The sequence below is a fragment of the Artemia franciscana genome, chromosome 4 (assembly GCF_032884065.1).
Source record: "Artemia franciscana chromosome 4, ASM3288406v1, whole genome shotgun sequence".
NCBI classification, from domain to species: Eukaryota; Metazoa; Arthropoda; class Branchiopoda; order Anostraca; family Artemiidae; genus Artemia; species Artemia franciscana.
This window is the reverse complement of record NC_088866.1, coordinates 47,409,734-47,434,503: the sequence shown is the minus strand read 5'-3', so window position 1 is coordinate 47,434,503 and position 24,770 is coordinate 47,409,734. Positions and strand designations below refer to the sequence as shown.

The 24,770-nt window shown below is 35.0% G+C and overlaps 2 protein-coding genes across 2 annotated transcripts in view; both read right to left on the bottom strand.

Moving 5' to 3' along the window:
- The window catches only part of LOC136026513 (proteasome subunit alpha type-4-like), a 31,112-nt gene extending 8,911 nt beyond the window's left edge, over nucleotides 1-22,201 (bottom strand). The window contains exons 1-3 of the mRNA XM_065703146.1: nucleotides 22,095-22,201; nucleotides 15,425-15,630; nucleotides 10,336-10,502 (exon numbers count right to left, since the gene is read on the bottom strand). Of these exons, the coding sequence (XP_065559218.1) occupies nucleotides 10,336-10,502; nucleotides 15,425-15,630; nucleotides 22,095-22,097 (376 nt within the window). The 5' untranslated portion in view covers nucleotides 22,098-22,201. The remainder of the gene's footprint in view (nucleotides 1-10,335; nucleotides 10,503-15,424; nucleotides 15,631-22,094) is intronic.
- The window catches only part of LOC136026520 (annexin A7-like), a 322,593-nt gene that overhangs the window by 212,590 nt on the left and 85,233 nt on the right, over nucleotides 1-24,770 (bottom strand). The window lies entirely within an intron of this gene.

Here is a 24,770-nt window from a genome sequence, read left to right as displayed (position 1 = left end):
AAAGGTGAGAACAATCAAAATGTGCAGCCTTATTTAAAAGTCTATGCATTAGGACATAAGAAATGGAAAATTTGAGCTTTTCTCAGAGGGGGAAGTTTTCAACCACCTATAGAGGAGTTTGATTCGGGACAAAAATTCGGTGGACTGCGGCGCTTCAAACCGATTGATATTTCGGTAATTTATCTTGGTATATCGGTATATACTCATATTTCAACATCTTTGGTTTTTGATTTTGATTCTGTAGCATTTTGGTTTTGTGTATTTATGGCAGTAGATACCATTAGCTGAATTTTTTTTCATGTGGCGTTAATTTTTGTTTTCTTATAAATATGTCGTCTTTTTTGTGTCTTTAGAAGTTAATTTGCGGTTTTATTTTCTGAGCTCTAGTTATTCTTAGTGCTGTTGCAAAGTGTGGAGTTAATCTCACAATTATTCAAAATTGAATCAGCTTAACTGCATTAATTTTTGGTTTCAATAGAAGCATACAACCAAAATTTTTGGTTTCAATAGAAATATACAACCAAAATTTTTTGGTTTGCAGGGAAGGCTTAAGTCTCCACTGTCTCAGTTGCTACTAACCATTTTTTGCTGGTTCACAGCAGCAAAAATTGGTAACAAACAAAATAAAAAAAATTAACACCGCCTCAGAATTCAGAACAAGCATAAAAGAAACTTTTAAATACCACAGTCGTCCATAGTTATTTCTTAAATGAAGGAATTCGCAAGCTGTATTTATATACTTCGCTTTTTGCATACAAAACCGTCAACAAGTTTCTATAAGCTGAAGGAAACACAATTGGTAAAACTATCGGATAAAAAATATCCCCACCCCATTCCGCAAAAACAAAATCTAAACTCTCAGACAATGAAATGACTAACAATAGATTAAGAATGATGATCCACGTCAAGGTCTGTCATCCGGAAACATACCAGAGTATTTAATGAGGGGGTTCCCAATTAGGGCCCAAGAACAAGAGTTAACTATAATGAACAGGAGAGAAGAGAGATAGGTTCAGCTCCGTAAAGCTTCCCAAGTTTTTAACAAAATTCCACTGATTGTGTATGTTTTTTATCATTATCATAATTTTTCCTGAATTTGTGCCCACATTCTCTCTTAATTAGGCGGTTCTGTGTGCTTAACGATGAAACGACACGAACTTAGGAAGAAAAATGTCACAGATTATTTAAGGTTTCCTTGAGATAACTTACTGTTTTAACAATATTCCACTAATTGTGTATGTTTTCAATTTTCCCTTGGTAAATGTCAAGGCCATCTTGAGATATATTTGAAATAGTTCTGCAAGTAACAGTAGTAAAGCAGAGCAACCTTAACCCAGACAGCTAAAATAGCCAGAGTAAACATAATAAGGAACACTAAACATAATGAGTATAATTAAAAAAGAAATCACCAATACAACAGCACAAACACAGAAATAAACATACATCATAAAAAAAAAGACAAGGAGAAAGGTAGACTGTTTTCCTACTTTAGCAATTAACATAGATCAGTGCTTGAATGAGGCCTTAACCCTACTCATCCATCCAATTACATAGGTCAAACAGCACAGCCATACACAATCAACCGTAAAGAATACACAATTAACCATGGACAGATATGGCAGGTGTTGTGGCATCTTATGAAGTATACATGGAAAGCAATACGAGACTCTAACCATAAGCAGAAAATTCTGATCACACAATTACTATTAGAACATGCAAGTGGCCTAACCCTTGCAGGGAAGCAGTTTTTATAGAAAACAAGCATTTCTTGAACAGTTCCTTCGCAATTTCTTTTTCTCTATCTCCCCCTGTGAAACTACGATTGCGCAATAGCCACTCACGCACCCAGTACACATAAACATTAAAGAGAAACAAAAATTTTACTTTTTCAGGTACAAATGAATATTTTAGGATATATTGTATGTTAAGATCAACAAAAATTACCCAGTGAAAGAAACGTTCACAAAGCGAAATTTAGCAATATAACACACATTTTAAATTTGAAGACATTTGAAGTAATTTGAAGACATTTTGATGGAAGGATAGCATAGACATGGGGAGACGGAAAGCAATCGAGGATGGGAAACGCTAGAAATTGAAAGTAATTGGAAAAAAGCGGCTTTTTCCAGTATTTTATATTTTCCTCTGGGGGAGGGTTCTTTATAAACAATCTAAGAGAGAGCTGGAAGGAGTCTTCATGCTTTCTTTAAATAGAAAACTAGGCATACGTCAGTGAAGTGAAAGAAAGCAGTTTGATTGCCAGGAGAAATAACTTTGGAAATAACACGTCAAACCGATGGCAAGTCAAATCAGTCGTAAACTGAAGTACAAATGTCCAATTGCAATGCGAATTTTTTAACAAAGCTGCGAACATGCCGCCATCTTCTTTAAATTAAACTTTGATCGCTAGGAATACTTGCATGCAATCAAAGCTGAAAAGCTGAGAATTCAACTAAATCTGCAGATTTAGCAGATTCGAAAGCAGGTCTGCTTCCGAGAAAAAAAACGATGAATCTTACGATTCAATAAGATTCTTGAATACTTTAATAAGGAACGCAATGAGTACTATGTTTTCTCTTTTATATGCTGTATACCAATTTACTCCCCCCCTTTCTTATCTAATTCTTCATTCTAGGGTTATTTCTACTTCTAGTACTTTAGTAGAGCATTTTTCCATGAGATAAAAACAACGTTTCAAATAGACTTTGAATGAGCCGACCCACATTAAGATTTCATTAGAATGGGCAAGTATTGATTTTGCAACACTTTGTTTTTGGACTGACAGTGCATCGAAGACGTTAAATTAAATATTTATTGTATTTATTGTATAAATTATTGTATAATTTTAATAATTAATAATTAATTTATATTAATTAATTTTAATTATTTTAATTTAATTTAATAATTTTAATTTAATAATTAATAATTAATTTTAATGATAATAATTAATTAATTAATAATTTAATAATTTTAATAATTATTGTATATTTGTATAATTATTGTATAAATGTTTATTGTATTTATTGTATAAATTAAATATTTATTTGTATTTCACAAGAACGTAAATTTGGCCACTGACCATATGTTTACTATAGCATTTGACCATGTTATTTTCAATCTTTATATTTACTTCACAATTCGGCCATTTAAGCTTGTGATTAATCATTTTAAATAAAACTATTTATTTATTCATTTACCACTACACAGCGTGTCTGCCTACTTTACATCATAAAGAGAGGGAAGAAATTTCAGCCACATAGCAAAGGGAAGACTTTCCGCCCAAATTTCAATACATAGTGATACCCCAACGACATTGGTATTGATGATATTAGTGATAGCTGGTGCACCATACTGAGTTGCCATTTTACTACCGGGCGCATGCTTGCTTTACATTCGAAATGTAGTTAAGAAATATCAGCAACGTAAAATAAAGGAAAGCCCCTCCCCAATTCCATTACACAGTGATGCTTAAATGGCATTAGTCCTGTTAATATTAAAGGTACGTAATACATTTTACCGAGTTCTCACCTTCATACTGGGTGTACTTGCTTTACACCCCCCAAATTTCAATACATAGAGATACCCCAACGACATTGGTATTGATGATATTAGTGATAGCTGGTGCACCATACTGAGTTGCCATTTTACTACCGGGTGCATGTTCGCTTTACATTCCAAATGTAGAGAAGAAATATCAGCAAAGGAAAGCCCCTCCCCAATTCCATTACACAGTGATGCTTAAATGGCATTAGTCCTGTTAATATTAAAGGTACGTAATACATTTTACCGAGTTCTCACCTTCATACTGGGTGTACTTGCTTTAAACCCCCAAAGGAGGGAAGATATTTCAGCTACAATGCAAAGGGAAGACTCTCCACCCAAATTTCAATACATAGAGATACCGCAACGACATTGGTATTGATGATATTAGTGATAGCTGGTGCACCGTACTGAGTTGCCATTTTACTACCGGGTGCATGTTTGCTTTACATTCCAAATATAGAGAAGAAATATCAGCAAAGGAAAGCCCCTCCCCAATTCCATAACACAGTGATGCTTAAATGGCATTAGTCCTGTTAATATTAAAGGTACGTAATACATTTTACCGAGTTCTCACCTTCATACTGGGTGTACTTGCTTTACACCCCCCAAAGGAGGGAAGATATTTCAGCTACAATGCAAAGGGAAGACTCTCCACCCAAATTTCAATACGTAGTGATACCCCAATGACATTAGTATTGATGATATTAGTGGTAGCTGGTGCACCATACTGAGTTGCCATTTTTATACTGGGTGCATGCTTGCTTTAAATTCCAAATGTAGAGAAGAAATATCAGCAAAGGAAAGCCCCTCCCCAATTCCATTACACAGTGATGCTTAAATGGCATTAGTCCTGTTAATATTAAAGGTACGTAATACATTTTACCGAGTTCTCACCTTCATACTGGGTGTACTTGCTTTACACCCCCAAAGGAGGGAAGATATTTCAGCTACAATGCAAAGGGAAGACTCTCCACCCAAATTTGAATACATAGAGATACCCCAACGACATTGGTATTGATGATATTAGTGATAGCTGGTGCACCGTACTGAGTTGCCATTTTACTACCGGGTGCATGTTTGCTTTACATTCCAAATGTAGAGAAGAAATATCAGCTACGTAAAATAAAGGGAAGCCCCTCCCCATTTCCATTACACAGTGATGTTTAAACGACATTAGTCCTGATAATATTAAAGGTACATAATACATTTTACCGACTTCCCACCTTCAAACTGGGTGTACTTGCTTTACACCCCCCAAAGGAGGGAAGATATTTCAGCTACAATGCAAAGGGAAGACTCTCCACCCAAATTTCAATACATAGAGATACCGCAACGACATTGGTATTGATGATATTAGTGATAGCTGGTGCACCATACTGAGTTGCCATTTTACTACCGGGTGCATGTTTGCTTTACATTCCAAATGTAGAGAAGAAATATCAGCAAAGGAAAGCCCCTCCCCACAGGACTATGGCATTAGTCCTGTTAATATTAAAGGTACGTAATACATTTTACCGAGTTCTCACCTTCATACTGGGTGTACTTGCTTTACACCCCCCAAAGGAGGGAAGATATTTCAGCTACAATGCAAAGGGAAGACTCTCCACCCAAATTTCAATACATAGAGATACCGCAACGACATTGGTATTGATGATATCAGTGATAGCTGGTGCACCATACTGAGTTGCCATTTTACTACCGGGTGCATGTTTGCTTTACATTCCAAATGTAGAGAAGAAATATCAGCAAAGGAAAGCCCCTCCCCAATTCCATTACACAGTGATGCTTAAATGGCATTAGTCCTGTTAATATTAAAGGTACGTAATACATTTTACCGAGTTCTCATTTTCATACTGGGTGTACTTGCTTTAAACCCCCAAAGGAGGGAAGATATTTCAGCTACAATGCAAAGGGAAGACTCTCCACCCAAATTTCAATACATAGAGATACCGCAACGACATTGGTATTGATGATATTAGTGATAGCTGGTGCACCATACTGAGTTGCCATTTTACTACCGGGTGCATGCTTGCTTTACATTCCAAATGTAGAGAAGAAATATCAGCAAAGTAAAATAAAGGAAAGCCCCTCCCCAATTCCATTACACAGTGATGCTTAAATGGCATTAGTCCTGTTAATATTAAAGGTACGTAATACATTTTACCGAGTTCTCACCTTCATACTGGGTGTACTTGCTTTACATCCCCAAAGGAGGGAAGATATTTCAGCTACAATGCAAAGGGAAGACTCTCCACCCAAATTTCAATACGTAGTGATACCCCAATGACATTAGTATTGATGATATTAGTGATAGCTGGTGCACCATACTGAGTTGCCATTTTACTACCGGGTGCATGTTTGCTTTACATTCCAAATGTAGAGAAGAAATATCAGCAAAGGAAAGCCCCTCCCCACAGGACTATGGCATTAGTCCTGCTAATATTAAAGGTACGTAATACATTTTACCGAGTTCTCACCTTCATACTGGGTGTACTTGCTTTACACCCCCCAAAGGAGGGAAGATATTTCAGCTACAATGCAAAGGGAAGACTCTCCACCCAAATTTCAATACATAGAGATACCGCAACGACATTGGTATTGATGATATCAGTGATAGCTGGTGCACCATACTGAGTTGCCATTTTACTACCGGGTGCATGTTTGCTTTACATTCCAAATGTAGAGAAGAAATATCAGCAAAGGAAAGCCCCTCCCCAATTCCATTACACAGTGATGCTTAAATGGCATTAGTCCTGTTAATATTAAAGGTACGTAATACATTTTACCGATTTCTCATTTTCATACTGGGTGTACTTGCTTTAAACCCCCAAAGGAGGGAAGATATTTCAGCTACAATGCAAAGGGAAGACTCTCCACCCAAATTTCAATACATAGAGATACCGCAACGACATTGGTATTGATGATATTAGTGATAGCTGGTGCACCATACTGAGTTGCCATTTTACTACCGGGTGCATGTTTGCTTTACATTCCAAATGTAGAGAAGAAATATCAGCAACGTAAAATAAAGGAAAGCCCCTCCCCAATTCCATTACACAGTGATGCTTAAATGGCATTAGTCCTGTTAATATTAAAGGTACGTAATACATTTTACCGAGTTCTCACCTTCATACTGGGTGTACTTGCTTTACATCCCCAAAGGAGGGAAGATATTTCAGCTACAATGCAAAGGGAAGACTCTCCACCCAAATTTCAATACATAGAGATACCCCAACGACATTGGTATTGATGATATTAGTGATAGCTGGTGCACCGTACTGAGTTGCCATTTTACTACCGGGTGCATGTTTGCTTTACATTCCAAATGTAGAGAAGAAATATCAGCAAAGGAAAGCCCCTCCCCAATTCCATTACACAGTGATGCTTAAATGGCATTAGTCCTGTTAATATTAAAGGTACGTAATACATTTTACCGAGTTCTCACCTTCATACTGGGTGTACTTGCTTTAAACCCCCAAAGGAGGGAAGATATTTCAGCTACAATGCAAAGGGAAGACTCTCCACCCAAATTTCAATACAGAGAGATACCCCAACGACATTGGTATTGATGATATTAGTGATAGCTGGTACACCATACTGAGTTGCCATTTTACTACCGGGTGCATGTTTGCTTTACATTCCAAATGTAGAGAAGAAATATCAGCAAAGGAAAGCCCCTCCCCAATTCCATTACACAGTGATGCTTAAATGGCATTAGTCCTGTTAATATTAAAGGTACGTAATACATTTTACCGAGTTCTCACCTTCATACTGGGTGTACTTGCTTTAAACCCCCAAAGGAGGGAAGATATTTCAGCTACAATGCAAAGGGAAGACTCTCCACCCAAATTTCAATACATAGAGATACCGCAACGACATTGGTATTGATGATATTAGTGATAGCTGGTGCACCATACTGAGTTGCCATTTTACTACCGGGTGCATGTTTGCTTTACATTCCAAATGTAGAGAAGAAATATCAGCAAAGGAAAGCCCCTCCCCAATTCCATTACACAATGATGCTTAAATGGCATTAGTCCTGTTAATATTAAAGGTACGTAATACATTTTACCGAGTTCTCACCTTCATACTGGGTGTACCTGCTTTAAACCCCCAAAGGAGGGAAGATATTTCAGCTACAATGCAAAGGGAAGACTCTCCACCCAAATTTCAATACATAGAGATACCCCAACGACATTGGTATTGATGATATTAGTGATAGCTGGTGCACCGTACTGAGTTGCCATTTTACTACCGGGTGCATGTTTGCTTTACATTCCAAATGTAGAGAAGAAATATCAGCAAAGGAAAGCCCCTCCCCAATTCCATTACACAGTGATGCTTAAATGGCATTAGTCCTGTTAATATTAAAGGTACGTAATACATTTTACCGAGTTCTCACCTTCATACTGGGTGTACTTGCTTTAAACCCCCAAAGGAGGGAAGATATTTCAGCTACAATGCAAAGGGAAGACTCTCCACCCAAATTTCAATACATAGAGATACCGCAACGACATTGGTATTGATGATATTAGTGATAGCTGGTGCACCATACTGAGTTGCCATTTTACTACCGAGTGCATGTTTGCTTTACATTCCAAATGTAGAGAAGAAATATCAGCAAAGGAAAGCCCCTCCCCAATTCCATTACACAGTGATGCTTAAATGGCATTAGTCCTGTTAATATTAAAGGTACGTAATACATTTTACCGAGTTCTCACCTTCATACTGGGTGTACTTGCTTTAAACCCCCAAAGGAGAGAAGATATTTCAGCTACAATGCAAAGGGAAGACTCTCCACCCAAATTTCAATACATAGAGATACCGCAACGACATTGGTATTGATGATATTAGTGATAGCTGGTGCACCATACTGAGTTGCCATTTTACTACCGGGTGCATGTTTGCTTTACATTCCAAATGTAGAGAAGAAATATCAGCAAAGGAAAGCCCCTCCCCAATTCCATTACACAGTGATGCTTAAATGGCATTAGTCCTGTTAATATTAAAGGTACGTAATACATTTTACCGAGTTCTCACCTTCATACTGGGTGTACTTGCTTTAAACCCCCAAAGGAGGGAAGATATTTCAGCTACAATGCAAAGGGAAGACTCTCCACCCAAATTTCAATACATAGAGATACCCCAACGACATTGGTATTGATGATATTAGTGATAGCTGGTGCACCGTACTGAGTTAACATTTTACTACCGGGTGCATGTTTGCTTTACATTCCAAATGTAGAGAAGAAATATCAGCAAAGGAAAGCCCCTCCCCAATTCCATTACACAGTGATGCTTAAATGGCATTAGTCCTGTTAATATTAAAGGTACGTAATACATTTTACCGAGTTCTCACCTTCATACTGGGTGTACTTGCTTTACATCCCCAAAGGAGGGAAGATATTTCAGCTACAATGCAAAGGGAAGACTCTCCACCCAAATTTCAATACGTAGTGATACCCCAATGACATTAGTATTGATGATATTAGTGGTAGCTGGTGCACCATACTGAGTTGCCATTTTTATACTGGGTGCATGCTTGCTTTAAATTCCAAATGTAGAGAAGAAATATCAGCAAAGTAAAATAAAGGAAAGTTCCTCCCCAATTCCATTACACGGTGATGCTTAAATGGCATTAGTCCTGTTAATATTAAAGGTACGTAATACATTTTACCGAGTTCTCATCTTCATACTGGGTGTACTTGCTTTACACCCCCAAAGGAGGGAAGATATTTCAGCTACAATGCAAAGGGAAGACTCTCCACCCAAATTTCAATACATAGTGATACCCCAACGACATTAGTATTGATAATATTAGTGGTAGCTGGTACACTATATTGAATTTTCGCCTTCATACTGGATGTAACTTAAGATCAACAAGGGTGGGAAGAAATTTTTACTAAATAGCAAAGGGAAGACCCCTTTCCAAATTTCAACACTTACTGATGAATCAATGAAAGTAGTATCGATAGTATTAATAGAAGTTGATTATCGATATTGAATTCTCACTTTCGTACTGAGTGTAACATCTGTAACCTCTCAAGGAGGGGGGGGGGGTAAATTTCAGCTAAATAACAAAGATCCCCCCTCTCCTACCTCCAATTGAATAACACGGTGACGCATCGATGACATTAATATGAATAATATTAATTCATAATAGTAGTAATAGTAGTATCGATAGTATCATAATAATAGTAGTATCGATAGTTTTAATAGTAGTTGATTCCCCATATTGAATTCTCCTACCCCCAATTTAATAACACAGTGACGCATCGATGACATTAACATGAATAATATTAATTCATAATAGTAGCAATATTAGTATCCATAGTATCATAATAATAGTAGTATCGATAGTTTTAATAGTAGTTGATTCCCCATATTGAATTCTCCACCCCCAATTTAATAACATAGTGACGCATCGATGACATTAATATGAATAATATTAATTCATAATAGTAGTAATATTAGTATCGATAGTATCATAATAATAGTAGTATCGATAGTTTTAATAGTAGTTGATTCCCCATATTGAATTCTCCTACCCCCAATTTAATAACACAGTGACGCATCGATGACATTAATATGAATAATATTAATTCATGATAGTAGTAATAGTAGTATCGATAGTATCATAATAATAGTAGTATCGATAGTTTTAATAGCAGTTGATTCCCCATATTGAATTCTTCTACACCCAATTTAATAACACAGTGACGCATCGATGACATTAATATGAATAATATTTGCGTTAACTATTGCACCATACTGGAGTCAAATAAGGCTCACCTCCATACTGTGTGTACGCCTGTTTTACATCACAGAGAGAGGAAACAAGCTGCTCACAGGGGATTGATTCTCCATAATGGAGCAAGTACCTCTGAGCAATCATTCTTAGCTCATTTGTCAGGACATTGGCATCTGATGTTATTCCTGCCACACTACAGGCCATATCTCTGGAAAAAAAAATAGGGCGTTATGCTCACCATAGTTTTCTAATCAAAGGAGGACAAAGATATACAAACTAGGAGGCTAAATAAAATTGAATTGTCGGTGCTTTGACCAAATTGGTATACAGGGTATATTCAGGGTGGTTTAGGGGCAAGCGACCCCTTCCCCCAAATAGCAAAATTCCACCAATTAAAGAGTCAATGGTCTGAGTACAGGGTCATAAGGGCGAAAAATACCGATGGGGAGCCAGATTTTTATCAGTGCCCCCCAAATGATTGTTCTGTATCCACCCCTGCCGATACAAGACTTAAAATAGTCAACCTGAATGGGAATAAATATAATTTTCCAATGGCTCTGTCCAGTTACGGGGCTAATGGACTTTTTTAGAATTGTATTTTTCAAAAATTATGTTTCTTTTTCTTGTTAGATTGAAGAAGTTTATAAATTCTTATTTTTTGCGTTTACCATAAAATAAATAAAACAATCAAATCACATTTTATAGGGTAGGGGGTGTTTACTTTTTGGGATAACCAATTATTTCCCCTGTTAGAGGTATTTAAATTTTTCCATCATTTAACTGTTTTGAATAGAGCTTACACTTTTTGTTTGTGTTGATGGCCCATAAAAATAGATAAACAATCTGTTCTTTTATCTGATCAGGATTAGAGGCAAAAAAGTAGAGCAGATGGTTATTTATTTACCCTTTGTCATTTTGTATTCGTTTTAAGTGATCTTATACCAGATTAATGATAGCTTTAAGTCTGTATTATCATTTTCACATTTTTAGTCAGCTTTGAATTTTAAGTCAGCATAAGAAGTATCAATTTATCATAAAATTTTACTAAATTTTCTAGTTTTATAGAATTTTAGCAATCATAAATGCAGTTCAAATTTATCTAAAAAATTAAAATTAAAACAAGTAACAGCATCAACAACAAACTGGGAAACTGTAAAGTCAATTTAAAAAAAAATTGATGAAAATGAATAGTTATTTCTGTTTTCCGTTCTATTTCAAACTGGGCCAAAAATATTTCCTGACATTTGTTCTAACTAGCCTATGTTCTGAATGCTAACTTAGCCCCATAGCTGTTTTATGTGGAGAATGTGTTGATAAAAAACTCCATCCTAGCCGAGTGGTTGGCACTCTAGACTTGGATTCATTTGTCCGTGAAAACAGGTATTCGAATCCTGGTGTTGCCGGTTATATGGTTTGGAACAGAGGTAAGAGGCGTGAAACTATCAGCTCAGCCAGAGTTAACTAATTAAATGAAGCTTGTGTCAAATTTGTCTAGTTCTGTTAGGTTATCCTGCAATATCATTGCACTTTCTAATCCCTGTTAAATAGAAAAAACAAGTTTTTTCAACTGAAAGCACAGAGCAACATTAAAACTCAAAACGAACAGAAATTATCACGTATATGAGAGGTTTTGCTCCCTCACCAATACCTTGCTCTTTACGCTTAAGTATTTTTAGCAATTTGTAAACAATGTGTAAACAATACTATATGTAAACAATGGGTAAAGTTCATAGCTTACAGCCCTTTCCCCAGGGACTGTGGGGGATAAAATCATACTCATAGACATAGTTCTTAATTTTTAGACCATGCTGAACAAAATGGCTATCTCAACATTCTGATCAGATGACTTCAATAAAAAATGAGCGTGAAAGTGTCTAGTTACCAATCAATTTTTTTGGTCACTTTAAAAGGGCGCTAGAACTTTCTACGTCCGTTCGAATGAGTATTTTCACGATATTCTAAGACCTCTGGGTTGATACAATCACCCCTGGAAAAAAAATTAAGTACAATTCCATGATCTTTCTTCTGGAAAAAAAACAAAATTCCAAAATTTTTGCAGATAGGAGCTTCAAACCTCTACAGTAGGGTTCTCTGATATGCTGAATCTGATGGTGTGATTTTCATTATGATTCTAGGAATTTTAGGGTTGTTTCCTTCTTTTTCCGACAGTAAGGCAATTTTTAAATTTGAAAATTAGGCAAGTTTACGAATTTGAAATCAACATAAAAATCTGATTCTTTTGATGTCTCTTTTGGTATCAAAATTGCGTTTTTTAGAGTTTCGGTTACTATTAAGGCGAGTCATTCCTTACTTACAGTTCGTTACCACGAAGTGTTTGATCAACTCTCTAGCCACCATTTTATGTAAAAAAAAAAAATGCAGGAAAATTTTGTACACCTTTTTATACAAAACGTAAATTGTACAGGTGACACATAAAAAAAGAAAGAAAAACAAATATCAAAAGAAAGTTTTTTTTACATATTAGGCAGGAACTATGATTTCCACATTTGATATATTTCTAAAAGATTTCTGGCCGAGTGGGTTGGTGCGCTGGATTCGGGATCCTTTGTCTGAGAGGACGTGGGTTCGAATCCCAGTGTACCCAATTCTTCAGTTTGGGACGGGGGTCAGTGCCGTGACTCTGTAAGCTTAGCCAGAGTCGACCCAGCTCTAAATGGGTACCTGGAGAAATCTGGGGAAGGTAAACAGGAAGGGTGTGCGAAAGCAGAGGATGGCTGGCCCCCAACCCCCCATTGCACTTCCTGGCTGAAGGGCCAAGAAACGGAGATCAGCACCGCCGGTACGGACTGTAAAGTCTAATGCCGTATCCTTTACCTTTTTAAAAGATTTCTAGTAATAATACATTTTAAAACATAATTCCGGATATAATCTTACACTGTATCCATCACATCAAGGTCTAGTCTCTTTTCTTATTTTCACCATCTTTTTGATGGCATATGACACCCCTTCTTTAAGTTTCTATTTTCCATTTTGACAGCATATGGCACCCCTTCTTTAGGTTTCCATTTTCTAGTTCCTATTAAATATATGTTAAAGTGCTAGAGTTTCTTCTTGGAAGGGCTAATTTCCCAGTTCGCCCTGAGTGATGGTCATTGAAACAAGAAGGCAACCAATAAAAGAATATTCAACCGGGATCAAATGCCAGTTGATTTCTCGGTCTAAATATTTAATTGAAGATTATAGTTAGGGGTGGTAATGTTCAACAGCTGGTAAAAAATGTGGTAAGAATTAGGAAAGTAAATATTCAGCCCCCACCAATAATTAGTTAGGGGTGGTAATGTTCAACAGCTGGTAAAATATGTGGTAAGAATTAGGAAAGTAAATATTCAGCCCCCACCAATAATTAAGTTTTTGTCTGCAAGTGTGGAGTCAATGGACTTTCATGGCCTAGCCCCTGAGACATGGTTTGTTGAGTAAGCCCATAATATTGACGACAATAATAAATCTTCTTGTTATCTGAAGGGTCAATGAGACTTACGATTTTTTAATTAAAATGCACAGTTCGAAATAACACGATCAGATAACCCTACTGTAGAAATTTCAAGCGCCTATCTGAAAAAAATGTGAAATTTTCTATTTTCTGCCAGAAGAAAGATAATGAATGCATGTTTATTTGTTTGTTTTTCCCATGAGTAATCGTATCGACCCAGCGGTTTCTTTCTTTTATGATTTTCTTTCTTTCTTTTATACCTTTTTCTTTCTTTTATACAAAATAAATTAAATACCAATTAAAGATTTAAAAGACTAAAAGATATAAAATACGATTTTATAACGTAAATTTGACCCCAAAAAAGTTATTTCTAAAAACTTATCAAGAGCCCCCTCTGTAGTATGATTAAGGTTCAGTGTCAGTAAGCAAAGTTGTTTGCACATTGCTTGGAAAAAAATTGGTGATCATCAATTGGGATATTGTTTCCTCATGACACATCAATGTCATGCGAAGAATATGCAACTGGGATTAAATACCAGTTAATTTCACAGTCTAGACATTTAATTGAAGACTATCGTTAGGGGTGGTAATGTTCAACAGCTGGTAAAATATGTGGTAAGAATTGGAAAACTAAATATTCAACCAACCACCAATAATTAGGTTTTGTCTGCAAGTGTGGAGTCCATGGACTTTCATGGCCTCACCCCTGAGACTTGGTTTGTTGAGTCAGCCCATACTAATAATGACATAATACAATAATAAAAAATAATAAATGATATAACAAAATAACAAATAATATACGACAATAATAAATCTTCTTCTCGTATCAGTTCCACAATACTCTTTCGTTTAACGTTTAGCAGAAGTATATTTAAGAGTCTAAAATGACCCAATTTTTTAAATTTCAGTGTATTTTTTAAATTTATTTCGTGTTTCATTAGACATCCCATCTCTAAAAGATAACGCACTGACCAAAAAAGGCATTTTGAAGAAAAATTTTTGAAGATATGCTTTAGTCTATAAATTTAAATGAAATTTCAAAATGCAAATTCATTCTCATTTTTGCTCACATAGAGGAACAATTAAGGAGATATTTTAATCAGTTTTTTTCCACTATCCTCAAAATTTTCTGAACAGAAAAAATGGGTTCTCAAAAAATTCTCTGGAAATTAACATTAGCAAAACTGAAGGATTAGTATTTTGTGTTAATATTTGTGCATTAACAAACATTACAATTTCGGAAAGATTTTGAAGAACCCATTTTTCGTTTGGAAATCAAATATAATTTTCTTCAAAATCCCCCCCCCCCAAAAAAAGATAATCCATGTGTGCACTGAAAAAAAAAGCATTTTGAAGAAAAAAAACAATATTTTCCCAGCATAAAAGTCTCAAGAAAAACATTGATATTTACGAAATTTTTGCTTTTAAGGCTTCTACTTCAAGAAAGCATGTAATTGCATCAAAATTTACAATGATGTTAGATGTGATAAGTAGCGAAATTGCATCAAGAACCTCAAGTACCAAGTTTTTTTGCACTTCAGTTTACTTTTATTGAGGTTTATTTCAAGCGTCAGCCCCCCCCCCTCAAAGAAAAATTTCACCCACGCATGGCTAGACTAGAAATTGAATTTTAGGTTAAAGAATAGTTTATAAATATAAAAGGAATATATTGCTATTACTCATTTAGCTTATAGATCTTCTCAGAGAACATGATTTCGTCCAATAGTTTGTGGGTATTCCTTTTTTCAGCAGCTAAAACTATTCCATCCTGTGCTAAAATTCCCAGACATGTTCCAGCGTGGCCAATTGCTTCCATAGCATACTCAACTTGGTAGAGGCGACCCTCAGGAGAAAATATTGTTGTTCTTGTATCATACCTCCTGGCCTGAAAAAAAAATTGAAAACAAGGCATAAACCATCAATACTTAAGTCTGGCATAAACATAGATAGAGGAATCTTGGGGTATGTTTTCCCAATGTTTGCTATTACAAATAATGGCATGTGCCTAATATAATGTACTGTATATAAAGCTCTGGCACTTTGTGGTACATTGACAGAAGGAGGGCCTCCAGGACCACAGCACAACTGAACAAAGAGCAATTAGTTTGTTTCAGCATTATTTTAAAATTTTTTTTTTTCACAATCCTGCTCCCCGGGGCTAAGTCTACTCAGGGGTCAAATCTCGCCATTTGGGACAATTTTTCTTTAAGTTTCTCCACATTAGTACTGAAAAAGTGTAAAAATAAATAAATATTTTGTTTGTTTGTCTTACTGCATACAATAAATAACACAGCCACTTAATACCAAATAACACAAACCACTTAATAACTGTTATATAAATAACACAGCCACTGGGTATTGCCTTTTATAGACCTATGAAGAAACTTTGGCATAGCATTTTGGGAAAGCAGCAAACTGCAGCTGGAAGCAAAACAGAATTCCTCCCAAAAGAAAATATTTTAAAGCTTCTGAAAAATAAACCTTTCCTAGAACTTGAAAAAAAGGTAAAAATTAAAAAGTTGGGTTTTGCTTTAACTGGTGTAAAACCATTAAATTCAGAATAAGTGCTAAAGAAACTGCCAAATACTGCTCTAATCATTCCCAATAAGAGCTGTAACAGCACCTCAAGACCAATATGAACAACTGGACAATTGGAACAGTAGACCTGAAAAATCAAGTGACACAATACAAAATTTTGCAGCTGAAACACAGAACGAAATGTAGCAGGGTCCACAACAAAAGTAACAAAAATAGCAGACAAAGTTACCCATTGCTGTGCAAAAAGTTGAGTAGCAAAGAAGCAATGATACTTGGCAGTTTTCAAGTTTGTTGGCAGATTTTTTCTGAAAATATATTTTTACATACAAAAATTCTTTTTGCTCAAAGAGAAACTGTCAAAACACAAGCTGCATTGTTAAAGTGTTGGCAGCTTTTGAAATTCTGTCAAATTCAGGTACTGACAGCTTTGGAACTTTTCCATAACTAGTTACCCATAAAAGCCAAGAAAAGTATTAGTTTCTAGAAAATTAAGATAATCAGAGCCTACTACAATTGATACATATCCTAGGCCTAGTATTAGCACTAGATCTTCAGATAAAACCCCAAATTAGAAAACACACTCAAAATAAAGCTCAAGTAGCACATCAGACTTTAACTTCAGTGCTGACTTTTCCAATACCATATTATTTATGGATGTTTTGATTGGTCATGTAAGTGATGATGATCCAGAAGAAGTTATATTGTACCTAAAGTCTAATCTTGGGTTATTGTCCAGTATGCATTAAAAAGATTAATAAACACTTTTTGGACCAATAGTTCAACAGATACCAGATATTTTTAAAATCAAGTTTACAAGACAATCGTCCAGCGCTTTCAGTCTTCTTTGATCTGACAAAGAAGACTGTTGAGAAGTCTAGTCCAGAAAACACTATACAAGTATTAAAGTATCAGAGCATACCAGTTCCAGTATGGGCCTTAATTTTGAACTGAAGCGCAAGTTAAGGTAATTAAGGTATAACTAGAGTCCAACAAAAATAACAGATAGATCATGAAATTCACTGGAATTTTTTCTGTGGGCTAAAATATATAATATAACTTTCCAAGATTCCTACAAGCGGTTTACAATTAGTTTAAAAACTGATGTAGGCTACTTCTTCCTTATTGTTAGATAAAAGAGTGATAATTTGTTGACATATTTTTTCTTAATATATAAGTATTTTCATTTAATTTAGCATGATTATTATGACTATAGGGCAATCAATTAAGTAACCTCATGAGGTCTTTTTTTTCAAAACTTTGCAATAAGTTGCAACAGAATGATTGTAGTCTATTTAAATAGGCTAGGGTGTAAAGGTAACTTTTGACTAAACTCAAATGTTGAAAGACCAGATGTGTTCTAAGATTGTAGCCAAGCACCCAATTGGTTTAGTCCTAATCATCAGACAATGACTGATGATAACTTTTGGGTAGTTAAATTGACTGTTCGAGAATAAAACTCTATTGAGAATTACATCCCGAATCCAAATTTAACATTCATTTGCATTGGAAATGGGCTTTATTCCCATCCCCATATATACCAATTCAGGCTATATATTTGCAAAATAGGGGGGTTGCAGTGTAAAGTTAATTTCTTATGCAAATGAATGTTAAACATGAATTCAAGATGCAATTCCATAGAGGTAGGTTTGAACTTTACCCCATTCCCCTAATGTGTACATACATACCCTAAATTGGTATAGGGTAGAAAACCTCTATTTAGGGAAGACCACTTTTCTTTGGCATTCCAGAAAAATAGAGATGGTTTTTTGGAATTCCCCTTTTTGACTATAGCATGATGCAATGCAAGTGTAGACCCAATTGTCTCTTACTGGAGCCAGCCAAGTGGGAGTAATTTGTCAGCATAAATACAAAATGTGGTCTCTGTTTTGACAAACAATTGAAAAAAAAAATTAATATTTGTGATTTATATGGAATAAATGTCAAGCAATAACAGTTACATTTTTAGAATCAGAAGAAAATCAGCTTTCTGTTAATATACAAATAAAACTGAAACGCCAAAAGGATATATGCATCAAAATGGGATAACTGGTATTTCCAAAAAGAGGTCCTTCTAGCCAGGACTATCATGTATAAGAGGGACCCCCCAATCTTTTTTGGTCACTTGGAAAAAAAATTAGTCACTAAAATCATGATGCTAAGTGCCATGATTTTTTCAACTCTGATAAAATTCTTTGTTTGGTCAAACAAAGACCATGAAAATACTGACATGTCATCTACAGAAAGTTCAAATTTGGTCAGTAAATGTAGCAGTTTTACCAACTCCTGCTGTGGGTTTACAGATGGTGCCACAATTTTCTAATTGGTTAAATAAAGGGTGTTAAAAAGGTTACATGATATTTTCTGAAATCTGAATCTCAGTTGGTAAATGAAGCAGTTTTACCTACTCATTCGGTGATTTTACATATTGTAATCAAAACATACATTATGCTAATTATTGACAAAAAAACAGTCAGTAAAAATGACCAGCCAGCTGGTAAAATACCTTCTCCCCCTCCCTACTAAACAATTTGGCTACTAACAACCCTGCTTCTATTTAAGTGAATAAACTAATAATTTCAAGTGTTTGATCATAAATAATTTTAATAATAACCATTTTGATGCATAGTTTAGATTTTCCTATTTGGTAAAAAGATGTGAAGATTTGAGTCTTACATAATTTTTGTTCTTTTAATGGATACTGGTTTTTTATCCTTTGCAGAGGTAGGGGTAAAGTTCATTTAAGTACAATTCCAACTATAGAGGTACGTTTATTTCTTAGCTACCTGAATAGTCTAACATTTTTAGGGCCTGAATGTCCAACATTCAATAGATAAACAATAGTTGTACAGCTTCCATAATTTATCTTTTCTTATATACAGATAACAATGGTCTTTCAACCTTTTTAGCAAGAAATAAGGTTCCTACTGGTCCAAAAGCATTTGTTGCAAAGAAGGTGAATATTTTTACCCAACTTTGCCTTTCCATTTTAGTCCTTACTTTTTCAGAAATCCAAATGAGTAGCCACAAGTAACTAGCAGAGGAAGAAGATTAATCAGATCTAGCAGATGAACATGAAGGATGCAATAGGAATCCTAATTTTCAGGTTGAAGACAATTTCATAGAACTTAAAAGTAACAGAGAAAAGGTAGATGCTGGTCAAATTTGTTCTTTAGATGTACAGAAGCCCCAGACCTTGAGTACATTCTACAAAGATGATGTACCTCTTGCCATGCAACAGAAGAAGCCTGTCAGCATATTTTTTGGTAAATATGGCAGAACAAAACAGTCCAAGCAGTCACCATTAACTTCAAATACTTGACCTTTCAATTTAATATCTCAATTACATGGTGTTCACATAGGGATTGTGAGCCAGGTTCCACTAAGTAGCTTCAGCATTGCTAAGTAGAATACTATTGCATTGATCTCTTCAATGCACAACACAAAGACAATAGATATAAATTCAGACAGGCCACAGATATTCAAGTTTTATAATGTAAACAAACTAGCATTTACAATTTAGATCAGATACATACCCTCTTAACCATTGCAATCAGTACTGGTAACTTGTAATCTTCTTTACAATTCTATACAGCAGGTGTAAATACAGGAGTGTATAGCTAAATAATCCTAAAATTTTTATCATAGCACATAAAGTGGTTTGTCCACTATTGGATGCATCAAAATCTTCTTAACAAGCATGTGATTAGCTTGAATATATTAACCACATACAACACACACAATATACATTTCAAATATACTCATTGACAATAGTAGAGCCTAATCTTGGTCACACATTTGAAGCTTGAGCAAGGGAGGGAGGAGTTGTAAAGTTAATGTCTTATGTAAATGAATGTTAAATTTGAATTCAGGTTGCAAGTCTGTAGAGGTAAGTTAGAACTTTACCCCCACCCCTCTAGTGTATAAATACATTTCCTAAATTAGTATAGGATAGAAAACCTCTTTTTGGAAAAGATCACTTTCCTTTGGCATTCCAGAAAAACAGAGATGGTTTTTGGAATTCCTCTATATAACAATAGCATGATACAATACAAGTGTAGACCCAATTGCCTCTTAATGGAGCCAGCAAAGAGGGAGCAATTTGCCATCATAAATACAAAATGTGGTCTCTGTTTTGACAAGCAATTTGAAAGAAAAATATATTTAATATTTGTGATTTATATAGAATAAATGTCAAGCAATAACAGTTACATTTTTAGAATCAGAAGAAAATCAGCTTTTTGTTAATATGCAAATAAAACTGAAACACCAAAAGGATATGTACATCAAAATAGGATAACTGGCATTTCCAAAAAGAGGTCTTTCTAGACAGGAATATCATGTATCGGGAGGATCCCTAAATCCTTTTTGGTTACTTAGTAAAAAAAAATAATTAGTCAGTTAAATCATGATGCAAAGTGGCATGATTTTTTCAACTCTGATAAAATTCTTTGTTAGTTTAAATAAAGACCATGAACATACTGACATTTTGGAAGTTCAAACTACAGAAAGCTCAAATTTGGTCAGTAAATGTAGCAGTTTTACAAGCTCCTGCTGTGGGTTTACAGAAGGTGCCACAATTTTCTATTTGGTTAAATAAAGAGCATTAAAAAGTGACATGATATGTTCTGAAATCTGACTCTCAGTTGGTAAATGAAGCAGTTTTACCAACTCATTCAGTGTTTTCATATTGTAGTCAAAACAGACAATATGCTAATTATTGACAAAAACAGTCAGTAAAAATGACAGTAAAATTCTAGTTAATTGACTTCTTGCTATCTCAGAAAGGGTTTAGGTTAGGAAAATGAAACTTTCAGGGATTAATCTACAGACTAATGTATGTCACAGGAAGGTATTTTGAAGCAACTACCTCCACTCCTTCTCCCTCTAGAAAGCCCTGACCTTTGATGACCTTTAAGAATATATGTGTTATAAAAAAGAAACCTAGCAAAATAGATCTTCAGCTTAATTGAAGTACAACAAAATTGTTCTCAACTTCATAACTTTGCTCAATTCCATTTTATAAGGTTTTAAAGATATGCAAATACATCTCCTAAATTAAAAAAAAAACAACATTGATATGGCTCCAAATTCTACCCAAATAACAGGAATTGCATTTTCAGAACTAAAGGCAGAGAAAAAGCCACTAGTAACTCAAAATTAAGGTAAAATGTTGTTTTGTCAAAATTTCAATAGGTATAAACCTGTCATGTAGGCAAACTTAAGGGTCCTCTAGAGGGAGAAGGAGTAGAGGTGGGTACTTTAAAATGCCTTCCTGGGACATACTTTAGCCTGTAGACCCATCCCTGAAAGTTTCATTTTTCTAACCTAAACCCTTTCCAAGATAGCAAGAAGCCAATTAACTAGAATTTTACCAAAATGACCAGCCAGCTGGTAAATCCATTCTCTCCCTTAATCATTTTGGTTATTAAGAACCCTGCTTCTATTTAAGTCAATAAATTAATAATTTCAAGCATTGGATCTTCAATGATTTTAAAGGTCACTACCCTCTAGGGGAAGGAGTGGAGGTATGTATGCTACTTCAAAATACTTTCCCAAGACATAGGCCTACTTTAGTCTGTAGACCCATTCCTGAAAGTTTCATTTTTCCTAACCTATGCCCTTTCCAAAATATCGAAAAGTAGCTGAAATAGAATTTACTCAGATAAGTAATTAGGCCATTTATGATTTTTTTTCAAGTGGGCTAGCTGAGGGGCTTCCTTCAAATGTATTCCTGACATTATACTTTAACCTGTTTTATCATAAATTCCCTTTTCTAAAACGGAAAAAGAACACTTATCAGAAATCAATTACCATTTTATGTACTTTTGATAAAATTCAGTCAAGGGCTCTTTTAAAGAAATGCCTGTCAGTATGCGCTGGCTATATTCTATACAAGTAAAATTATTGGTGTTGCCAATACGTACGTAACGTAGAATTTTTTTCCTGCAAAAACGAACAAGAGTACGAAATTCCACACTGCAAAGATCGCCTAATAAATTTGTTCGTTAATTTTGTCGCACGAGAATAATGTGTTACTTTGCTAAATGTAAATAAAGAATGTTGTCTATTTTAAATTAATCAATTTCTTGTGGTTCTTTAAAGGAATTTCATTGTTACTCAATATAGGGGACCATAATACTACTACACAAGATTTTCAAATTAATATTAATTTAATTACTACGGAAAATGATCTTAATTTGTTTCCTTATGATATGACTAAAAATCTAAGTATGTAAGTACATTCAAATGTATGATTCCTTACACTGGATAAATTGAATGCTTGAGCTTATTTGGTGCAACCCACTTTGATTGAAAACTTTGCCGAGGGTTGGACATCTTTTGTTGCTTAGGAGAGGGCTGCTTAGATATTACCCTTCGAAACGGTTTCCCATCAATAATACCAATAGACATTAAATAAAAAGTTAAGAGGACTAGTCACTAAAATGATTCCCTATCTTTCTAATCTTTCATACTCCCAAAGGACCTCAATGCTCTAAACCCTTCCCTTCCACTCTGAAAAGGGTATATAGATTCGATTAATGCCTACAAAATTACAAAAGGGATTAATAGCGTTAATCCTATTTCTTTCATCAGTCTTAGACATTATCCTGCAATTTAAAAACATCAGTTTACATTTTGTTTTGCAAAAAAGCTAGTATTCGTTTGCTTATAGTATTGCTTGAGGAAAAGCTTACCCTGGTAAGTATTAATTACACTTATTCAACCTTAGAGCTTTCGACACCCCCATAAATATCGATATGTTTGTAAATGTTTTAACAAACAAACCCGGCTGTTCAAAACACATATTGTTTCGACTGAAACGTGAATGGCCGTCAACCAGTTTAGAGGCTAAGAGAGGGTGTGTGAGTGACAACACAGTTGTTTGTATATCTTGGTCAGCCTTGTGATATTATTTTTGGGTAGTGGCGATTTTATGACAAGACACATCGCTCTAAATTTGGTTGAGTAAAGAACTAATTAGCTGTAAAAATACCAAAGGTGTTAAGTGAATTTTTCAAAATATTCAGGAGAAGCAGCAAATTGTTTTGGAAAATATGTCTAGGTATATTTTTCGAGCTGATGTTGCTGCTGTTTGATCATCTCATCTCTCATGGTGGGCTCTTCATGACAAACTTCATAGCTCTGGAAAAGTCGTTCACTTAGAGCATTTTGGTCTGCAAAATACACCGCTCTAAATAAGGTTGAGTAAAGAGCTAATTATCTATAGAAATACAAAAGGTTTAAGTGAAATTTCTCAAGATGATCATGAGAAGCAACGAATTGTTTTGATAAATATGCCTCCAAATATTTCTTGAGCTCCAATTGTGGTTTTTTGGCCATCAAATCTCTCATGGTGGGCTTTTTGTGACAACCCTCATGGCTCTGGAAGAGTCGTTCACTTATTGGTATACAAAACTGGTCAAAGTCCAGTTATAATGTGTTTGTGTGGGTTATAAAATAGAAAATGTCTCGAGAACAACAGCGGATACCTCTAATTCTGACTAAACCAATCGATCGATAGAGATCGGTATATTTAAAAACTATTGTAGCATAGCTAAATTCAGTTTTTTTTTAAAGAAAATCATACATTTTAACAAAAATCACACACTACAACTCAGCATTGAAAATTGATGTGAAGAAAGGCACAAATGAGTTGTAGTAACGATTAGTTCATACTTTAGGGGGTAGAAGTTTATTTTGTAACCGAGTTCGACTATTGGGAGGGGCTGGTTCGGGTAGTATTGATTGATGGCTCTTATTGGCTTGGACGGATTTTCCAAATTGCTGAATAAGGTATTCTAGCCGGATTTTAAGTGGAGATAAATTCAATTTAGCAAGGGCTTGATCATAGGGTATCATGACTCAATTTTTGACTGATAGGTCAACCATCAAATGTTTCTAGGCGTTTACTCCCCAGAAAATACCCCCCCCCCCCTTCGGAAAGTTGTGTTTTGCAAACTTAGAAATTCTCTTTGAATCGTGTTTTTATTTAGTTTCGTTGAGAAGGGCTGGGGAAAATGAAAAAAAAAGAGAAATTTACACACCATAAGTATCTTAAAAACATAGAAAAAAAAACGCAAATCCATTTTTGTTGAAAAGACTTCCATATGAACTTCTGCAATTTTTGGCAGTAGCGGGCGTCAAGGTAAAATACAAGAAGAAAAAAATGTGCGTAAAAAATCATTAAAATTAAGCTAAAAACATATGACACCAGAAAGTTTAAGAAGGTTGTTTTTCGTTTGAAAGCATAGGTGGCTTTGTGAACCGAGAAATTCTTATTGTTTAAGTTTTTACAGACGAAAGCGTTGTCAAATTTTACGAGTTAATTATTCTTATCATCCAAATTTAAACTACCACAAATCACCATTAATAAAAAATGAAACACAAAACGAACAAAAATTATAATAGATAACCTAGTTAAACGAGCAACAATTGAAAGGAGTAGGGCTGACAACACCCATGTCTTCTCTAGACCAGAACATAATT